The 19,370-nt window shown below is 39.3% G+C and overlaps 1 protein-coding gene across 3 annotated transcripts; it reads left to right on the top strand.

Annotated features, from left to right (window-relative positions):
* The first annotated feature begins 1,900 nt into the window (after positions 1-1,900).
* On the top strand, positions 1,901-9,530 carry irx6a (iroquois homeobox 6a). Of its 3 annotated transcripts, none has more exons than XM_058089466.2 (7): positions 1,901-2,192; positions 2,881-3,139; positions 3,539-3,648; positions 3,911-4,206; positions 6,407-7,063; positions 7,145-7,253; positions 9,093-9,530. In XM_058089466.2, exons 1-7 carry the CDS (start codon positions 2,179-2,181, stop codon positions 9,094-9,096), a joined length of 1,449 nt encoding a protein of 482 aa, XP_057945449.2. In that variant the 5' UTR covers positions 1,901-2,178; the 3' UTR covers positions 9,097-9,530. The 3 variants fall into 3 exon arrangements, with proteins under 3 accessions (XP_057945449.2, XP_057945448.2, XP_057945447.2); XM_058089465.2 differs by having other exon boundaries at positions 2,831-3,139; XM_058089464.2 differs by lacking the exon at positions 9,093-9,530 and having other exon boundaries at positions 2,831-3,139; positions 7,145-7,257.
* The last annotated feature ends 9,840 nt before the right edge of the window (positions 9,531-19,370 follow it).

Raw genomic sequence — 19,370 nt, 5'->3', positions numbered from 1 at the left:
CCGATGTAATATTGCACAAAGAAAGACAGAAAGGACATTTCTTTCATATTGGGCTTATTACTTGGTGTCATGTGATTTGTTTCATCATAAACTTGCTAATCCACTATGGTGCTGCTTACCTTTTTGATGAAGGTTTTTACAGACTGTGATAATCACACAATAATATCAGGAACACCATGCAATGAAATCTACTATATTTCCATGATTTGTCGCTTTTGAGTTTGAATACGTGTTCTAAAATACTATACCAGCTCTTAGATGCACATCTAATAAAATCCAACACAATTATTTTATATTATATTAAGTTTAAAAGTGCACAATAAATCACAACACTCATTTTGATGCATTGCAGCTGTACACCATTGCAAACTACAATCAAAATAATGAACATTTTATTAAATCAGCAGTTATCTGACACTGTCAATCAAAAATTAGCATTGGGATCACTACCCCGTCAAAGCGGTAGAGCCCCTTGATTGTTCGGGTGTACCTAATAATGTGTCCCATGTTCTTATCTGACTGGAGATCTTGCTGCAACCTTCTCTGGCCGCGTAATCGCCGATGTAATATTGCACAAAGATATTGCACACAATAATATGAGGAACACCATGCAGGAAATCTACTATATTTCCATGATTTGTCGCTTTTGAGTTTGATTACGTGTTCTAAAATACTATACCAGCTCTTAGATGAACATCTAATAAAATCCAACACAATTAGACCAAGTTTAAAAGTGCATAATATACACAACTCTCATTTTGATGCATTGCATCTTGTACACCATTGCAAACTACAATCAAAATAATGAACATTTTATTAAATTAGCAGTTATCTGACACTGTCAATCAAAAATTAGCATTGCGATCACTACAACGTCAAAACGGTAGAGCCCCTTGATTGTTCGGGTGTACCTAATAATGTGTCCCATGTTCTTATCTGACTGGAGATCTCTTTTTTTTCATTCCCTTTAAGACGTGACTCTTCAGCGCCCCCCGAAGAGAGAGACTGAAACTGCAGGTGTATCACTATATGAAGGAGGTTTGGGAAAGAGCCACATCAGTCTTGACCTGGCAGTAAAGAATCAGGGCACATTTTTTGAAAAATACTCACATAGGGAAACAATGGAAATGGTGGCAACAGGTTGCTTATTCAATAAAGCCTTTTTTTCCTTCTTTCACTCAAGTTAGCACCATTCAATTAAAATACAGTTCTCACCGCCCCACTCATCCGCACTAATATTTAATTAGCGGTTTTTGTTTTTTTTTCAGATCTCACCTCTAAGGCATATTTTCACTCTGTTGGTTAAACATGGGGCGTGGAGCCATTTGTTAATTGATACAATTACCTACACAGGAGCCTAATGGTCAAGTGGGTCTCCAGGGATGCATCAATCACTGCTCTATATTGACCTGCCAAATAAAACTAAGCATTCATGTTGGGGTGGGGGGGTCGCCTTTTTCTCTATATAATGGATAGAAACATCACTTTTATTATTATAAGTGAACTGAGAGGCAAAAAACAGTGGAAAAAATATTTTTTATGAATTAAATTCATCAAATAATACATTATACATTATACATGCAACTTAAAGAGTGTATTGGACGTGATTGGCAAAAAAAAAAAAAAACTTTATCCCATTTCTGGTAGCACGGTGCAATTCAGGGATTACAGTGACGTCACACCGCTCCCCTTGCATGGATGAATGCTAAAGAACTATAGAGGCACAAATAACAGCACAAGCACACAGTCCATATCTTGCAAGTCTTACCTTATCCTTTAAGCCTCCCTGCACAACAACATTTTTGTTATTTTTTTTTTTCTCTATTTTTAATGACGCTTAATTTCAGATCCTGAGAAGGGGTTTGGTGGGGTGGGGGTGGGGGGGGAGAGGATTATTCATTCATATAAAACAATCTGCAGCTGATGCCAGTCTTAAAGTCTTCCCTCCTATATGGGGCGAAAGTCATGTATTATTAAGAGAAGAGGGGGTGAAGAAAAAAAAAAAAAAAAAAAAAAAGAAAGGCCGTGCGTGTGGAAATGCGTGCATGCCCGTGGATTTGAAGTGGAATATTTTTTTTGGGGGGGAAGCAATCGATCTATCCAAGGCTTGAGGAGGAATATTGCTGATGGTTACAAAAGAAGGCGAGATGTCTTTCTCCCAATTTGGATACCCTTATAATGCAACCTCACAGGTAAGATACTTTTTTAATTTCATTTTTATAACTTTATTTGACTTCAGTCAATACTTGTCATCTTATTTGATTTTTTTTATTTTATTTTAATATTGTCTGTTCCTCCCTCTTTGCGGGATGCTTTTGTTGTCGTGCCAAATATTGACATACACGCACCCCATGTCCAACAACACTGAATTATGAATGAACGCTGCAGTTTTTTTTTTTCTCAGTGACAAAAGTGATGAATGTCACCTATTGCGCACTGTGCGTAATTACGCACCATCACAACACTCGTTTTGACAGGGTGGAGAAAGTTGTCATGAAAGTTTGAGTTCTTTATTTAATGTTAAATACGTTTTTAAACTCAAAAAGTGCATTTATTGACATATACAAGGTAAAAGTTAGTGATTATTGACTAAATATATTATAAATGATTGGTTGGAAATATAATAATTGTGTCCAGAAACAAACGAGGAGTTTATTTACTCACAAAGTAAACTTTGTCACATTCAAGTATTTATTACAAAAAGCGACTTACCTTGTTTAAAAGAATTTAAATGATTCTTTAAAAGATCGAAACTAACTTGCATCCAGTATCTGCTCTAAGGTTTCAAGTTGCATTTAAAATGTCCACCATTCGTTCTCTCTGTGTGCAGTTTTTCGTGTCGGCAAACCCCAGTACGACTTGCTGCGATTCGATTTCCAGGTCGGTACCGGACGGGTCCACCACGGGATCCCAGAACACGAGCACCGCTGCGGCGGCAGCAGCGGCAGCAGCAGCCGCCGCCGCATCCTTTTGCTGCCCGCCCTACGAGAACCGGCTCTTGACGGGGAGTCGCTCGGAGCTCAACGCGGCTCTGGGCGTGTACGGTTCCCCCTACGCGGCGGCGGCTGCAGCCAGCCAGAACTACGCCAACTACTTCCCCTATGGAACAGACCCGTCAGCGGCTATCTACTCATCTCTGGTGGGCTCACTTCTGCCTCGTTGCATGCACTCAAAAGGGGGGGGGGGGTATATATGAGAGTATATTTGACTGTTTGTGGGGGTGGACTTATCAAACATATTGCATATAAATCCATTGATAAATAAAATTAATTACTAAAAATAATAAATTAATTAATTTCACAAAATTTAATTAATAATTATATGGGTGCAGCATGGTACCGGTCACTTTTTTTAAATATATTTAATTTAAAAGTTAATCATAAATTAAGGTTATGTACAAGCTACATTATTATTTATTTATAGGGATTTTTTTTATGTAATGTTCCAAATAAGTATAAAAAACGGAAGTGTATGTGCAAGTGAACCAGAAAAAAATTAAAGACAAATTACATTGTTTTATTTTTTAATCCCCTGACAGAATCCGCAATACGACATGAAGGAGAGCACGGGCACTTTACACTCGGGCATCACTCAAACCGCAGCATACTACCCCTATGACCCCTCCCTGGGCCAGTATCAATATGACAGGTGAGATCTACACTCCATTTTTTTTTTTTTTGTCCACTTTGTGTAATTTAAGCTCAGGCGAGCTTTACGTGCCAAAAAAGAAAAATCTCTTCCACTTTTCATTAGTGTGCCGCATTCGTGTCAAAGGTCAGGGTCTTTAGACTCTGATACCTGGCTGCGTTTTTAGGTGTATATATCGATTTCAAACATTAGAGCCAAAGCAGGGTCAGACAGGATGTTCTGTGATGTACCGCCGCTTAATGTCACCCCCTCCTGGTTTCAGATACGGGACGGTGGACTTCAACAGCACGGCCAGACGAAAGAACGCCACTCGAGAAACTACCAGCACTTTGAAAACGTGGCTGTACGAGCACCGCAAGAATCCGTACCCCACCAAGGGCGAGAAGATCATGCTGGCTATCATCACCAAGATGACTCTCACCCAGGTGTCCACCTGGTTCGCCAACGCCCGGAGGAGACTCAAGAAGGAGAACAAGATGACGTGGTCGCCAAAGAACAAGGCCAACGACGACAGGAAGGATGAAATCAGCAAGAGCGACCAGGATTGTCTCACCAAAGGTTCGTCCTTCATAACATAGATGGTATCATGAAATTAGAGGAGTGAAATTAGGTGAAAAAAAGAAAAAAAAAGTTAGTTTCTACCTTTTTCTTTTCTTTACTAATCACATCATAGGTCAGTTTCAGGAAAATATCAGTTCCCAACTAAAATAACACATACATTTCAAGCATAACTTTTGCTGTCACATTTTAGATGTGCTATCTGTCGAGTTGTACGTCACCACTCATGAACTAGAAGTACTCTACTTGCTTTTATTCGGGTATTTACATGTTTTTATAAACACAAATACCCGATCCAAAAAATTTATTTATATGTCTTTTTTTGCATGAGAAGTGAAATTAGGAGAAAAAAGGAAAAAAAAAAGTTAGTTTCTACCTTTTTCTTTTCTTTAGTAATCACATCATAGGTCAGTTTCAGGAAAATATCAGTTCCCAACTAAAATGAAAGATACATTTCAAGCATAACTTTTGCTTTCACACTTTAGATGTGCTATCTGTCAAGTTGTACGTCACCACTCATGAACTAGAAGTACCCTACTTACTTTTATTCGGGTATTTATATGCTTTTATAAACACAAATACCCAATCCAAACAACGTATTTATACGTCTTTATTTGCATGAGAAGTGTAATTAGGTTGAAAAAAGAAAAAAAAAGTTTGTTTCTACCTTTTTCTTTTCATTAGTAATCACATCATAGGTCAGTTTCAGGAAAATATCAGTTCCCAACTAAAATAAAAGATACATTTCAAGCATAACTTTTGCTTTCACACTTTAGATGTGCTATCTGTCGAGTTGTACGTCACCACTCATGAACTAGAAGTACCCCACTTACTTTTATTCGGGTATTTATATGCTTTTATAAACACAAATACCCGATCCAAACAACATATTTATACGTCTTTTTATTGCATGAGAAGTGAAATTAGGTGAAAAAAAGAAAAAAAAATTAGTTTCTACCTTTTTCTTTTATTTAGTAATCACATCATAGGTCAGTTTCAGGAAAATATCAGTTCCCAACTAAAATAAAAGATACATTTCAAGCATAACTTTTGCTGTCACATTTTAGATGTGCTATCTGTCGAGTTGTACGTCATCACTCATGAACTAGAAGTACCCTACTTACTTTGATTCGGGTATTTATGTATATGCTTTTATAAACACAAATACCCGATCCAAACAACGTATTGATACATCTTTTTTTGCATGTGAAGTGAAATTAGGTGAAAAAAAGGAAAAAAAGTTAGTTTCTACCTTTTTCTTTTCTTTAGTAATCACATCATAGGTCAGTTTCAGGAAAATATCAGTTCCCAACTAAAATAAAAGATACATTTCAAGCATAACTTTTGCTGTCACATTTTAGATGTGCTATCTGTCGAGTTGTACGTCATCACTCATGAACTAGAAGTACCCTACTTACTTTTATTCGGGTATTTATATGCTTTTATAAACACAAATACCCGATCCAAACAACATATTTATACGTCTTTTTATTGCATGAGAAGTGAAATTAGGTGAAAAAAAGAAAAAAAAAGTTAGTTTCTACCTTTTTCTTTTATTTAGTAATCATATCATAGGTCAGTTTCAGGAAAATATCAGTTCCCAACTAAAATAAAAGATACATTTCAAGCATAACTTTTGCTGTCACATTTTAGATGTGCTATCTGTTGAGTTGTACGTCATCACTCATGAACTAGAAGTACCCTACTTACTTTGATTCGGGTATTTATGTATATGCTTTTATAAACACAAATACACAATCCAAACAACATCTTTATACGTATTTTTTTTTGCATGAGAAGTGAAATTAGGTGAAAAAAAGAAAAAAAAAAGTTAGTTTCTACCTTTTTCTTTTCTTTGGTAATCACATCATAGGTCAGTTTCAGGAAAATATCAGTTCCCAACTAAAATAATAGATACATTTCAAGCATAACTTTTGCTTTCTCACTTTAGATGTGCTATCTGTCGAGTTGTATGTCACCACTCATGAACTAGAAGTACCCCACTAACTTTCTACCTTTTTCTTTTCTTTAGTAATCACATCATAGGTCAGTTTCAGGAAAATATCAGTTCCCAACTAAAATAAAAGATAAAAGAATTTCAAAATCTTCTACCTAATACCAACATTTTGCGTCATCCCCACGAACCCTGGCTAATTTTAAGTTTGAAGTTTGAACTCACGCTTGCCTTCTTGTCTTCTAGATTCTAGCGACTGCAAGGACGAAAAGGACTTGCACCTGAGCGATTTGGACGACATGGACGAGGACGATTGTGACAAGCTGGATAGCGAATGTGAAAAGGTGGTCTCGGACCAGCAAGACCTCCATAGAGTCGTGGCGCTACCTGGCTCGCCCCCAAAGAGAGACTGCTCGTCTGAGCTTCACCTGAATGTGTCCAACAGCTTCCACCACACGTTCCCCTGCGCCATCAAACCCAGCCTCCCACCTCTTCCATCCGACTTCCTGGATCCACCCAAGACGACTCCGACGACAGGAAATTTGGCGCTGTCTCACTTCGAGGTGTCGGACAAGCCAAGGATTTGGTCTCTGGCACGAACGGCAGCTTCTGGCGTCATCCTGAGCCCCCAGCACGCAGCCGAGCTGAGGACCGGGAACTCCAGCGGGGACTGCCAGCTCCAGAGGTTGTCCGGCGCTCCCGGTGCTCCCAGCGGACAATGCGGGCTCATGAGAGGCCTCCAGGATGCTAGCAGCGTCCCAAATGCTGTGAGTCCCTTCCCTGAGGGCCCCTCTTTGCACTCCAAAGTTTACGGCCCCAGCAGCTACAATCACAAGGGCCTCCAACTGCACTGTCCGTCCTATGCTGCACTCCCTGACACATGCCAGTACGCCACTACTGAAGGTATGTAGTACTACTCCACAGGACATGTACAGTACATGTTTGGACGGTCTCAGATTGTGTTTGTTTTTTTGGGCTGTGTAGGATTTTCGAACGGCAAAGCAGCAGAGACATCACAAACATCAGACCTCAGTGATGCCTGTGCGACCCTGCAGGATGACAAGGTCACTGCATTCAGGCCCGTGATGAAGAGGTGAAGCACACACAAATGACAGAAGACTCACACTTTAGCTTACTTACCTCACCCGATACCAAAGACGTATTTATATGTTTTTATATATAGTGAAATTAGGTGAAAAAAGGAAAATAAAGTTAGTTTCTACCTTTATTTTTCTTTAGTAATCAGAACATGGGTCAGTTTCAGGAAAATATCAGTTCCCAACTAAAATACAAGACACATTTTAAGCATAACTTTTGCTTTCACACTTTAGTGTACTTACCTTACCAACGGATTTATACGTCTTTTCTTTTGCATGAGAAGTGAAATTAGGTGAAAAAAAATGTTAGTTTCTACCTTTTTCTTTTCTTCAGTAATCAGAACATAGGTCAGTTTCAGGAAAATATCAGCTCCCAACTAAAATAAAAGATACATTTCAAGCATAACTTTTGCTTGAGAAGTGAAATTAGGTGGAAAAAAAAGAAAAAATAAAGTTTGTTTTGACTTTTTCTGTTCTTTAGTAATCAGAACATAGGTCAGTTTCAGGAAAATATCAGTTCCCAACTAAAATAAAAGATACATTTCAAGCATAACTTTTGCTTGAGAAGGGAAATTAGGTGAAAAAAAGAAAAAATAAAGTTAGTTTCTACTTTTTCTGTTCTTTAGTAATCAGAACATAGGTCAGTTTCAGGAAAATATCAGTTCCCAACTAAAATAAAAAATACATTTCAAGCATAACTTTTGCTTTCATACTTACCTCACTCAATACCAAAGACGTATTTATATGCTTTTATAAACCCAAACACCCGATCCAAACAATGTATATATACATCTTTTTTTTTTGCATGAGAAGTCAAATTAGGTGAATAAAAGAAAAAAAATGTTAGTTTCTACCTTTTTCTTTTCTTTAGTAATCAGAACATAGGTCAGTTTCAGGAAAATATCAGTTCCCAACTATAATAAAAAATACATTTCAAGCATAACTTTTGCTTTCACACTTACACAATACCAAAGACGTATTTATATGCTTTTATTTATATGCTTTTATAAACCCAAACACAGGATCCAAACAACGTATTTATACGTCTTTTCTTTTGTTTCAGGAAAATATCAGTTCCCAACTAAAATAAAAGATACATTTCAAGCATAACATTTGCTTGAGAAGTGAAATTAGGTGGAAAAAAATAAAGTTAGTTTTTACTTTTTCTGTTCTTTAGTAATCAGAACATAGGTCAGTTTCAGGAAAATATCAGTTCCCAACTAAAATAAAAGATACATTTCAAGCATAACTTTTGCTTGAGAAGTGAAATTAGGTGAAAAAAATGAAAAATAGTTAGTTTCTACCTTTTTCTTTTCTTTAGTAATCAGGAACATATGTAGGTCAGTTTCAGGAAAATATCAGTTCCCAACTAAAATAAAAAATACATTTACCTCACTCAATACCAAAGACGTATTTATATGCTTTTATAAACCCAAATACCCGATCCAAATAACGTATTTATACGTCCTTTTTTGCATGAGAAGGGAAGTTGGGTGAAAAAATGAAATAAAAAGTTAGCTTCTACCTTTTTCTTTTTTTTAGTAATCAGAACATAGGTCAGTTTCAGGAAAATATCAGTTCCCAACTAAAATAAAAGATACATTTCAGGCATAACTTTTGCTTTGACATGAATTGTTAGCTTTTCTAAACAACACAAAATAACTTTTTTTTAAACTATTTACAAATATAACATTGGGGACTGTTTACAATTGTGTGTTGTAGAATAAGATGTTGATTATTCTTTAGCCAGTCATACGTATATTCCACATGTGAAAACATCCAATAATATTACATTATGAAACACTTTTAACGACATATCATTCATGTCTTTTCAGGTGAATGGATGCTGTACGCCAATAACGAAGCGGGATGATAATTATGCACTAATGGACGCACAGGTCTCAGCGGGACACTTACAGCGGGGGGCTGTCAAACTGTGGAATATTTTGCACAACCTTTTTTTTTTAATATACGGTGTTGAAGACTTTATGCAAAAATCAAACATGACAATTTTGTATGTGGCAATCGCGTGTTGTTTATTTATTTATTTATTGTGTAAATGTTTAAGCGTGTTTTAGTTTGTGTCTCCTTTCAGTGTTCTGTTAAATAATGTGAATTGTTGTGGATTTGTGTCATTTGTCTTATAAAAAAAGACAAAAAATGGTTGTTTATTAAGTTCAATGATGTTTGCAGAGTGTTATTGTGTTAAAAAAATGTGAACAGATGTGATTTATTTTCCCTTCTTTTTCTAAAAATACATGTTTTTTTTCCAAGACTTTTTTCTGTGTCATGGCTATTTAAAGACCTGAGGGGGCGTGCATTCAAACACTGGAGGATGTAGAGTTGATCAAAGTTGATTGTCTCGACTTTGACGCGCGTGAGCCAAATCCACAAGTTGCAGAAGAAAGGCGTCGTGGTCTCTGCGGCTGACACTGTCTAATCGCTAGCGGCGTGGAACGCTTTGTAGCCGGGACGCCGGAACACATGCTTGAATGATGGCGTGTCCCCTGGGTGCTGCACTAACTTGGCATTGTGTTCATTAAAAGGTCATTTGTTGCATCAAACCATTCACACGGTCCATCAAAGTTGCTTTGATTTGTCTCGTTTGCGTACAGCTCGTCTCGTCGCGACTAACTATGCAGGCTAAGTTGATTACTAAAAGGATGACGACAATCTGAAAACTTTTTCATCTTTGTACAGAGGAAGATTGATCACAGTTCAAATCCAGCAGGGTGGTTGAACTCCGTTTGTTGGGATTTTTGATGGGAATAGTAATAATCTGTTCCAATGTCAAGTTGTTAGCCACTATGGTCTCACATTTATTGACCCCAACCCTAAACCCTAAACCCTAAACCCTAAACCCTAAACCCTAAACCCTAAACCCTAAACCCTAAACCCTAAACCCTAAACCCTAAACCCTAAACCCTAAACCCTAACCATAACCCGAACCCTAAGTCTATAACATAGGCTTCAACCAAGACCAATCTCTGTCCATCAGTCTCTCTCCTCGATGTGTGATCAGGCTGGGGTTTTTATGCTCCCAAGGTCCCCCCACCCCCCACCCCGAACCCCCCACCCTGGTGGCGGTTTTTGACCTGATTACCCAATAACCTGGAGAGAGAGGGAATAAGGAATAAGAATATAAATATAAAAAAAATGCAAGGCTTTGACGGAATTTGGTTGGTAACTATAAAAGTAACAAATCCGGTACCTATCCCTACTTACAAGCGTAAAATTAAGACTGATTTGAATGAATGACTATTGGTCATCGGTCAAGAACTCTGTCTTGAATCAAATCCAAAAACCGTCAGTATACTGTGAGTACTTAATGCGTCCGGGTGCAAATTTTGACACTGTAGTCCTGTCCAAAATTGAGGACTGTCTTTGTGAAAATACTGGAATATTTATCCAAGATGAGGACGTTTGAGGGTACGATGTACAGGTAAACAGCGTAAGTCCATCCATCCATTTTCCTCCGCTTATCAGGGTCAGCAGTCTCAGTAGGGAAGCCCAGACTTCCCGGTCCCAGCTCACCTCATCCAGGTCCACCGTGAGGACACCAAGGCGTTCCCAAGCCAGCTGGGGTCTTTTCCCTGGCTGGGCATGCCCGGAACATGCGCGGAACACCTCACCAGGGAGGCGTCCAGGAGGCATCCGGACTACGTAGATACCCAAGCCACCTCCTCTCAACGTGAAGGAGAAGCGGCTCTACTCTGAGTTCCACCCGGATGACTGAGCTCCTCACGCTAACTCTTAGAGTGAGTCCAGCTACCCAATGGAGGAAACTCATTTCAGTCGCCTGGATACGCGATCTCATTCTTTTGGTCATGACCCAAAGTTCATGACCATCGGTGAGGGTAGGAACATAGATCGAACCGTAAATTGAGAGCTTTGCCTTCCGACTCAGTTCTCTTTTCACCGATTTGCGCCGATCCGTCTGTTGACCTCACGCTCCCAACTTTCCTTACTCGTGAACAAGGCCCTGAGATACTTAAACTCTTCCACTTGGGGTAGGACCTCATTCCCAAATCCAGAGGGAACACACTTTGGTGGGAAAATGTACTGTCGAGGTTCTACTGTATTTCCTTTCCAAATGTTGTGATTAGAGCACATTGAAAAAAAATCGTTAGCATACTTGAAACAATGGGAATAGTTCTTACGTTCTTGACGTATACTTAGGTTTATATTTTGATGATAAATGATGTACAGATACCACACGGACATATTCACTCTCCTACATTCGGACAGGAAGAAAATCCCCACCTAAATGTCATTCCAGGTTCAAGTTGCGAGGATTAGCCTTGCGTTAAATCCAGTCAATTTAAAGGTGCTGTGGTCATCCTGGGTGTCCTTGGCGGAATCTGTTAAATCCTGGGGAAAACAGATGAGAATGAGGCTGTGGGCTTTTATATTTATATTATGGGCTTACTTGGAATGATTCTACTCTATTCCCCCCCACTTGTGTTCATCCGAGACCTAATAACCAGCTGATGAAGGCAAGACCCAACAAAAGAAATGCTTGTTTACATGTGATTCAAATTAGAATTCAGTGAAATGTTAAGAGAGTGGAACCTTCTGATGTGGACAACGCTTTGGAATGTGGCTTTAACGTCAATCGAGAAGCAAGATGAGGGCCTTCAGACCACATAACCATTTGCCGTTTGACGCCCCTGCACAACCTGAAGCTCCATTGTTCCATTGAAGGAAAACGCACCCCGGATCATGATGGTGCCGTGTGGAAAACATCTCAGGTGGGATTTCCTTGTCATGGTAGTAAGATTGGAAGGGATCAGGACCGTCGAGGTTCCATTTGTGTTCTCATCGGAAAATTAAACTTTGTCCCACTTAGCAGGGTTCCATGTTTGGTGTTCTTGTGCAGATTCCAAATTTTTTTGCATTGCCTTCGAAGATGTTTTTTCTTCTTAGTACCCTTCTATCACAGATAGTCTGATGGTTTTAGGACTGCACGCTACACCGGTAATAGCCTTTATTTGGACCCAGGACCATCCTGTGTTTTGAAGGACCCAAGACCGAGGACAATTTTTTGGGTCTACTACTTGACTTTTTGTTTTATAAACCTCAAGGCCCAGTAATAGCCTTCATCTGGACCCAGGGCCATCCTGTGTCTTGAAGGACCCAAGACCAGGGACAATTTTTTGGGTCTACTACTTGATTTTTGGTTCCATAAACGTCAAGGCCTCCTGTCTTTGAAGATGTTTTATCTTCTTAACACCCTTCTATCACAGATTCCGTATGATGGTTTTAGGACTACATGGTACACCGGTAATAGCCTTCATTTGGACCCAGGGCCATCCTGTGTCTTGAAGGACCCACGACCAGGGACAATTTTTTGGGTCTACTACTTGATTTTTTGTTCCATAAACCTCAAGGCCTCCTGCCTTTGAAGATGTTTTATCTTCTTAACACCCTTCTATCACAGATGCCGTATGATGGTTTTAGGACTACATGCTACACTGGTAATAGCCTTCATTTGGACCCAGGACCATCCTGTGTCTTGAAGGACCCACGACCAGGGACAGTTTTTTTGGGTCTACCACTTGACTTTTTGTTCCATAAACCTCAAGGCCTCCTGCCTTTGAAGATGTTTTATCTTCTTAACACCCTCCTATCACAGATGCTGTATGATGGTTTTAGGACTACACACTACACCGGTAATAGCCTTCATTTGGACCCAGGACCATCCTGTGTCTTGAAGGACCCACGACTGGGGACAATTTTTTGGGTCTACTACTTGACTTTTTGTTTTATAAACCTCAAGGCCCAGTAATAGCCTTTATTTGGACCCAGGACCATCCTGTGTCTTGAAGGACCCACGACCAGGGACAGTTTTTTTGGGTCTACCACTTGATTTTTTGTTCCATAAACCTCAAGGCCTCCGCTTTTGAAGATGTTTTATCTTCTTAACACCCTTCTATCACAGATTGCGTATGATGGTTTTAAGACTGCACGCTATACCCGTAATAGCCTTCATTTGGACCCAGGACCATCCTGTGTTTTGAAGGACCTACGACCGGGGACAATTTTTTGAGTCTACTACTTGACTTTTTGTTTTATAAACCTCAAGGCCCAGTAATAGCCTTTATTTGGACCCAGGGCCATCCTGTGTCTTGAAGGACCCACGACCAGGGACAGTTTTTTTGGGTCTACTCCTTGACTTTTTGTTCCATAAACCTTAAGGCCTCCTGCCTTTGAAGATGTTTTATCTTCTTAACACCCTTCTATCACAGATGCCGTATGATGGTTTTAGGACTTATTGCTACACCGGTAATAGCCTTCATTTGGACCCAGGACCATCCTGTGTCTTGAAGGACCCACGAAACAGGGACAGTTTTTTTGGGTCTACCACTTGACTTTTTGTTCCATAAACCTCAAGGCCTCCTGCCTTTGAAGATGTTTTATCTTCTTAACACCCTCCTATCACAGATGCTGTATGATGGTTTTAGGACTACACACTACACCGGTAATAGCCTTCATTTGGACCCAGGACCATCCTGTGTCTTGAAGGACCCACGACTGGGGACAATTTTTTGGGTCTACTACTTGACTTTTTGTTTTATAAACCTCAAGGCCCAGTAATAGCCTTTATTTGGACCCAGGACCATCCTGTGTCTTGAAGGACCCACGACCAGGGACAGTTTTTTTGGGTCTACTCCTTGACTTTTTGTTCCATAAACCTTAAGGCCTCCTGCCTTTGAAGATGGTTTATCTTCTTAACACCCTTCTATCACAGATGCCGTCTGATGGTTTTAGGACGGCACGCTACACCGGTAAAAGCCTTCATTTGGTTGGACCCAGGACCATCCTGTGTCTTGAAGGACCCACGACCAGGGACAATTTTTGGGGGGCTATTACTTGATTTTTTGTTCCATAAACCTCAAGTCCTCCTGCCTTTGAAGATGTTTTATCTTCTTAACACCTTTCTATCACAGATGCCGTATGATGGTTTTAGGACTACATGCTACACTGGTAATAGCCTTCATTTGGACCCAGGACCATCCTGTGTCTTGAAGGACCCACGACCAGGGACAGTTTTTTTGGGTCTACCACTTGACTTTTTGTTCCATAAACCTCAAGGCCTCCTGCCTTTGAAGATGTTTTATCTTCTTAACACCCTCCTATCACAGATGCTGTATGATGGTTTTAGGACTACACACTACACCGGTAATAGCCTTCATTTGGACCCAGGACCATCCTGTGTCTTGAAGGACCCACGACTGGGGACAATTTTTTGGGTCTACTACTTGACTTTTTGTTTTATAAACCTCAAGGCCCAGTAATAGCCTTTATTTGGACCCAGGACCATCCTGTGTCTTGAAGGACCCACGACCAGGGAGAGTTTTTTTGGGTCTACCACTTGACTTTTTGTTCCATAAACCTCAAGGCCTCCTGCCTTTGAAGATGTTTTATCTTCTTAACACCCTCCTATCACAGATGCTGTATGATGGTTTTAGGACTACACACTACACCGGTAATAGCCTTCATTTGGACCCAGGACCATCCTGTGTCTTGAAGGACCCACGACTGGGGACAATTTTTTGGGTCTACTACTTGACTTTTTGTTTTATAAACCTCAAGGCCCAGTAATAGCCTTTATTTGGACCCAGGACCATCCTGTGTCTTGAAGGACCCACGACCAGGGAGAGTTTTTTTGGGTCTACCACTTGATTTTTTGTTCCATAAACCTCAAGGCCTCCTGCCTTTGAAGATGTTTTATCTTCTTAACACCCTTCTATCACAGATGCCGTCTGATGGTTTTAGGACTACACGCTACACCGGTAATAGCCTTCATTTGGACCCAGGACCATCCTGTGTCTTGAAGGACCCAAGACCGGGGACAAGTTTTTGGGTCTACTACTTGATTTTTTTGTTCCATAAACCTTAAGGCCTCCTGCCTTTGAAGATGTTTTATCTTCTTAACACCCTTCTATCACAGATTCCGTATGATGTCTTTATAAAGACAAAACTTTAAGATATCTTAAACAGAATATAGAGATGGGGGGGGGGGGCAGTGGCGGGGAGGCTTTGTTTGTGCGACATGTCTAATCTGAGGTCAGACATGAAATCTGTGGTAAACTTCCATGTTTGCCAATAATAATAATAATAATAATAATGGTAGTTCATTCACGTAGTCTTCACCAAATCTCCCTAATACACTTCATCTGACTAAATTACATTTTTCACTGGGAAGGGGGGGGGGGAGAATGAATGCTGTCAATAAGACAGCCCCACCTCTTGCCCCTCCCACCAGCATAATCCAAAACAGATTTGTGATAATCTGAGAATGGGGCACAAATATGCAAACAAAAATAAAACTCAAAACAAAGCACAATGGAGGATAAATATGAATATTTAAACAAACAAAATGAAAATCCGTTATGAATTGTGATGGTGGCCTCCCATCATGCTGAGGTCACCTCGTTGATCTTTTCCAGTGAGGCGGCCCTCTGCCTGCCGCTAATCACAATTATTCTTGTTATTCGAGTCAGGTTTGAAACACTCTACTCATTTACTACTCGAGTATTTCACTGCTTGACCTTTTCAAGTCTCACCTGTTGCCAGATTGTTGCCTTACTCCAGTCGCTACTTTTGGTATTCTTGCATTCTTGTTTAGTTGTTTGTTTGTTTTTTTTTGTTAAATTATTTTCCTTTTGTTCTCTAGTTTAGCGTGGCTTCACCTGGTAATTTTATTTTTATACCATGTATTAAATACAGCTTGTGTATTAAACACGTTTATATACATCTTGTTTTTTGTGATCTCTGCATTGAGGATCTAATCACCAGCTGTTGCATGGTAAAACATATTTTATGAGTCCTTAATAAAGGTTTTATGGTAATGGTAATGGTTTTATTTCATTTGAACATGCATCAAATTACAATTGAATGCATCACATAATCAGCTCACAGTTCCACATGTCCGAAAGGAGTAGGAAGAAGCAAAGCTTATTAAATCCTACCCCTCCATCTGGTACTTTTACAATCAGTAACTGTTACATTTGTTCACTTCCTGCTTTCCTAATATAATTTAAGTTATTTAGTCATTTTAATTTTAATTTTAATTTTAATTTTAATTTTAATTTTAATTTTAATTTTAATTTTAATTTTAATTTTAATTTTAATTTTAATTTTAATTTTAATTTTAATTTTAATTTTAATTTTAATTTTAATTTTCACTTCCTGCTTTCCATAATACAGTTTAAGTTTTTTTTTGTTTTTTTTTAATAATATATAAAAATATTTCAGGCCACCTTATGTTGTATATTTGTAATATGAGGTTTCCAGCTCATATTTTCATCTATTGTGATCCCCAGAAATGTATTTGTCTATTTGTATTTGATGGTGCGTGTCCTTTATGATTTTCTTTTATTTATATATATTTTTACATGACTTAAACATTTAATTAAAATATGTTTAGTTTGAACATTTTAATTAAAGTATATAATATTTATTTTAGAAATCCCATTTAGAATTAATATAATAATGCTCCTAATAATTTATTTTAATTTATTCGATTTTATTTTGTACATCATAATGCCTGAATTTATTTGTAATGTGATTATATATTTTATTTAATAGAAAAAATACATAAACTTTTTAATGTATATTGAATTAATGTATATGAATAAACTAAATTTCTTTCTAACTTGCTTTATTTAGGGACGCACTGAACGTGAGGTCTCGATGTGAAATCCATCCGCCGAGTCTGAGCGTAATGTGGGAACACAAAGCAAACGATCAAAGCTCCTCATTTGCGTTGCTCCTCTGAGCATCAGGGTCACAAAAGGGTCGGAGAAGTCCGACAAAGAGCGTTTTTTCACTGTGCGCTCCTTCATCGTTCATGTCCACGACGGCTTAACTTCTGACAAAGTGCTGTCACCAGCATCCATCAGCGCTGATTGAGGCTTAATGAGCTGGTGGCTGCCTTGTAAAAAAGAATCTGAGTTATTGTGACACGACAGCGGGCCGGCCTCTCGGGTCTAAATAGGAAGCATGGTAACAACAACAACAACAAGAACAAGAACACAAACAATCATTTGGCCTGGAGGCAGACAAAGGAGGCAGCATGGAGGTGCCATTTGATGTGTCCCACGCTGGCCGGCTCGGGGTTCAGAGCAGGGGGACAATAAACACACTTCATTACATTTTATCAATGCACTGACCACGCCATATTGTTTGGGTGCATGTTTCCCTCCATGGAATTCCTGATCGGCGATGTCGCTACAAGGTCCCCGCTAATGAGTTTTGTCAAAGACAATTAAGAGCTCGTTGGAACGTCCACCGGAAGGAATGAAAAGATGGCTTTATGCGGGCGTCCGCAACCCCTGCGCCTCCTTCTCTAGCCCGTCTTTGACCTGCTCTTCGTGTCCCAAAACATCCAGGCCTCCGTCTGCCAAATCGACGCCGTGCTCTGATCCGCGCTCCAACGTGATGCTAATTGAGCGTGGCGCAAATGAACGCTGCTTGTTGCCGCCGTTTTTCCCAGGGCCTTGTTTCGCGTTTAGAGCTCGGTCCTCGCATGCCCTGTGGGGTGCCGCTGTCCTTTGGACCTGCTGTCTGACCCCCATCACCAGTACGGATTATGTGACAAAGTGGTGGGACGCAAGTGTTAAAGCAAGGGTGGGCAAACTACGGCTCGGGGGCTACATCCGGCCCGCCAAGTGTTTAAATACGGCCCGATTGTTCTTTCCAAAGTATTTCATGTGCAAAACAGGGGTCTCAAACACGCGGCCCGCGGGCCAAATGTGGCCCGCAGGACACTAGTTTGAGGCCCCCGCCTTGATATGAAAGTTTAATGTTAGTGCGGCCCGCGCAAGTTTGATATGGATGCTGTATGGTATCATGTACCCAGAAAAAAATTATTACGTTTGATTAATGTTCATGTTAAAGGTTAAATAACTGTTAATAGTTATCCTCCCTATCCGTGTGGAAGTGGTAAGTTTTTGGCTATTTAAGTTTAAAGGAAATAACTTGAAGGCTACCGTTTAGGTCGCTAGCTCTCTAGTTTGCGAGTTAGCATGTGTCTCAAGACCCTGCAGTTGCGCAATATGTTGTAAATAAAAAGAGTATAAATGTGACTATAGTCGTGTTTTGTCATGTCTACAGGGCTCTAATAATGCTTTGTTCATTTTAATCTGAAAAAAATAATTTGTCCACCCACCAACTATATGTGGTTTCTTAAGTTTTTATTATTTGCCCTTTTATTATTATTATTATTATATTTATTTATTTATTACTGATTGATTGATTTTCTTTATTCTTGATTTGTTTATTTATTTTTCATTTTATTTTGTGTAGAAAAATAAAAAGTAAGATATTTGAGAACAGTGGAATGTTCTCAGAGCTTTTCTTGTAGAAAATCGAAACCAAAGCCAAGTTTATTCATTTTTCTGTTTTTAATAAATGCCTTTTTTGGGTTTTTTTGGGGGGGGGAAAGCTGATGCGGCACAGTCTTGCCCAGACCCTAGCTCCAGTGGCCCCCAAGTAAATTGAGTTTGAGACCCCTGGTGTAAAATATATAGTATATATATATATATATATATATATAATATATATATAAAATATATATATGTTAAAGGCTCTTATGTTGATATCTGTAACAGCAGTTTCCAGAACATTTGCTACTTGTCAAGCCAAAATACAATAAAACTTGAATGGGATGTTACATTTTTTGGGCGATTCCAAATAACGAAAGAGAAAACAACTTTAATAATAATAATAATAACACAATTACAATAAAAAAATTACAAATAAAGATTTAAGTCTAATTAGTCAGCTTTATCGGAACACCGGCTACATGTAAAGCCAGTGCTCCCGTGTGTGGCTAAATTACTCCTTCGTTGATTTAATTGTTCCTGCGGATGACACGGTCCTCTACCAATCTCCCGCCCTGACCTTTTCCCAGCCGTTTCTGTCTGTTATTGTTTATAAAGCTAGCTTATTCTGCAAATTGCCGGCGAAATGCAGTGAGAGGTCATTTTCCGTGCTCGATCTCGAACTGTGTAACTAGCTGGAAGGACTGCAAATAGTCCTCCGGGGGATGCTGCTGAGTTTGGATTGCCGTGTTTTCTCAGAAAACACACACAGGCGGCGGCTCG

Source organism: Doryrhamphus excisus, linkage group LG13 (assembly GCF_037039965.1).
Source record: "Doryrhamphus excisus strain RoL-2023G ecotype Guam linkage group LG13, RoL_Dexc_Guam_v1.1, whole genome shotgun sequence".
Lineage (NCBI taxonomy): Eukaryota > Metazoa > Chordata > Actinopteri > Syngnathiformes > Syngnathidae > Doryrhamphus > Doryrhamphus excisus.
This window is presented reverse-complemented; position numbering and strand designations above follow the sequence as displayed.

Bases quoted from the DNA above. Each gene is read 5' to 3' on its own strand.
- irx6a (XM_058089465.2), top strand. From the start codon at position 2,127: ATGGTTACAAAAGAAGGCGAGATGTCTTTCTCCCAATTTGGATACCCT. The intron at 2,193-2,830 runs GTAAGATACTTT...CTCTGTGTGCAG, and splicing joins CTTATAATGCAACCTCACAG to TTTTTCGTGTCGGCAAACCC. The intron at 7,064-7,144 runs GTATGTAGTACT...TGGGCTGTGTAG, and splicing joins CCAGTACGCCACTACTGAAG to GATTTTCGAACGGCAAAGCA.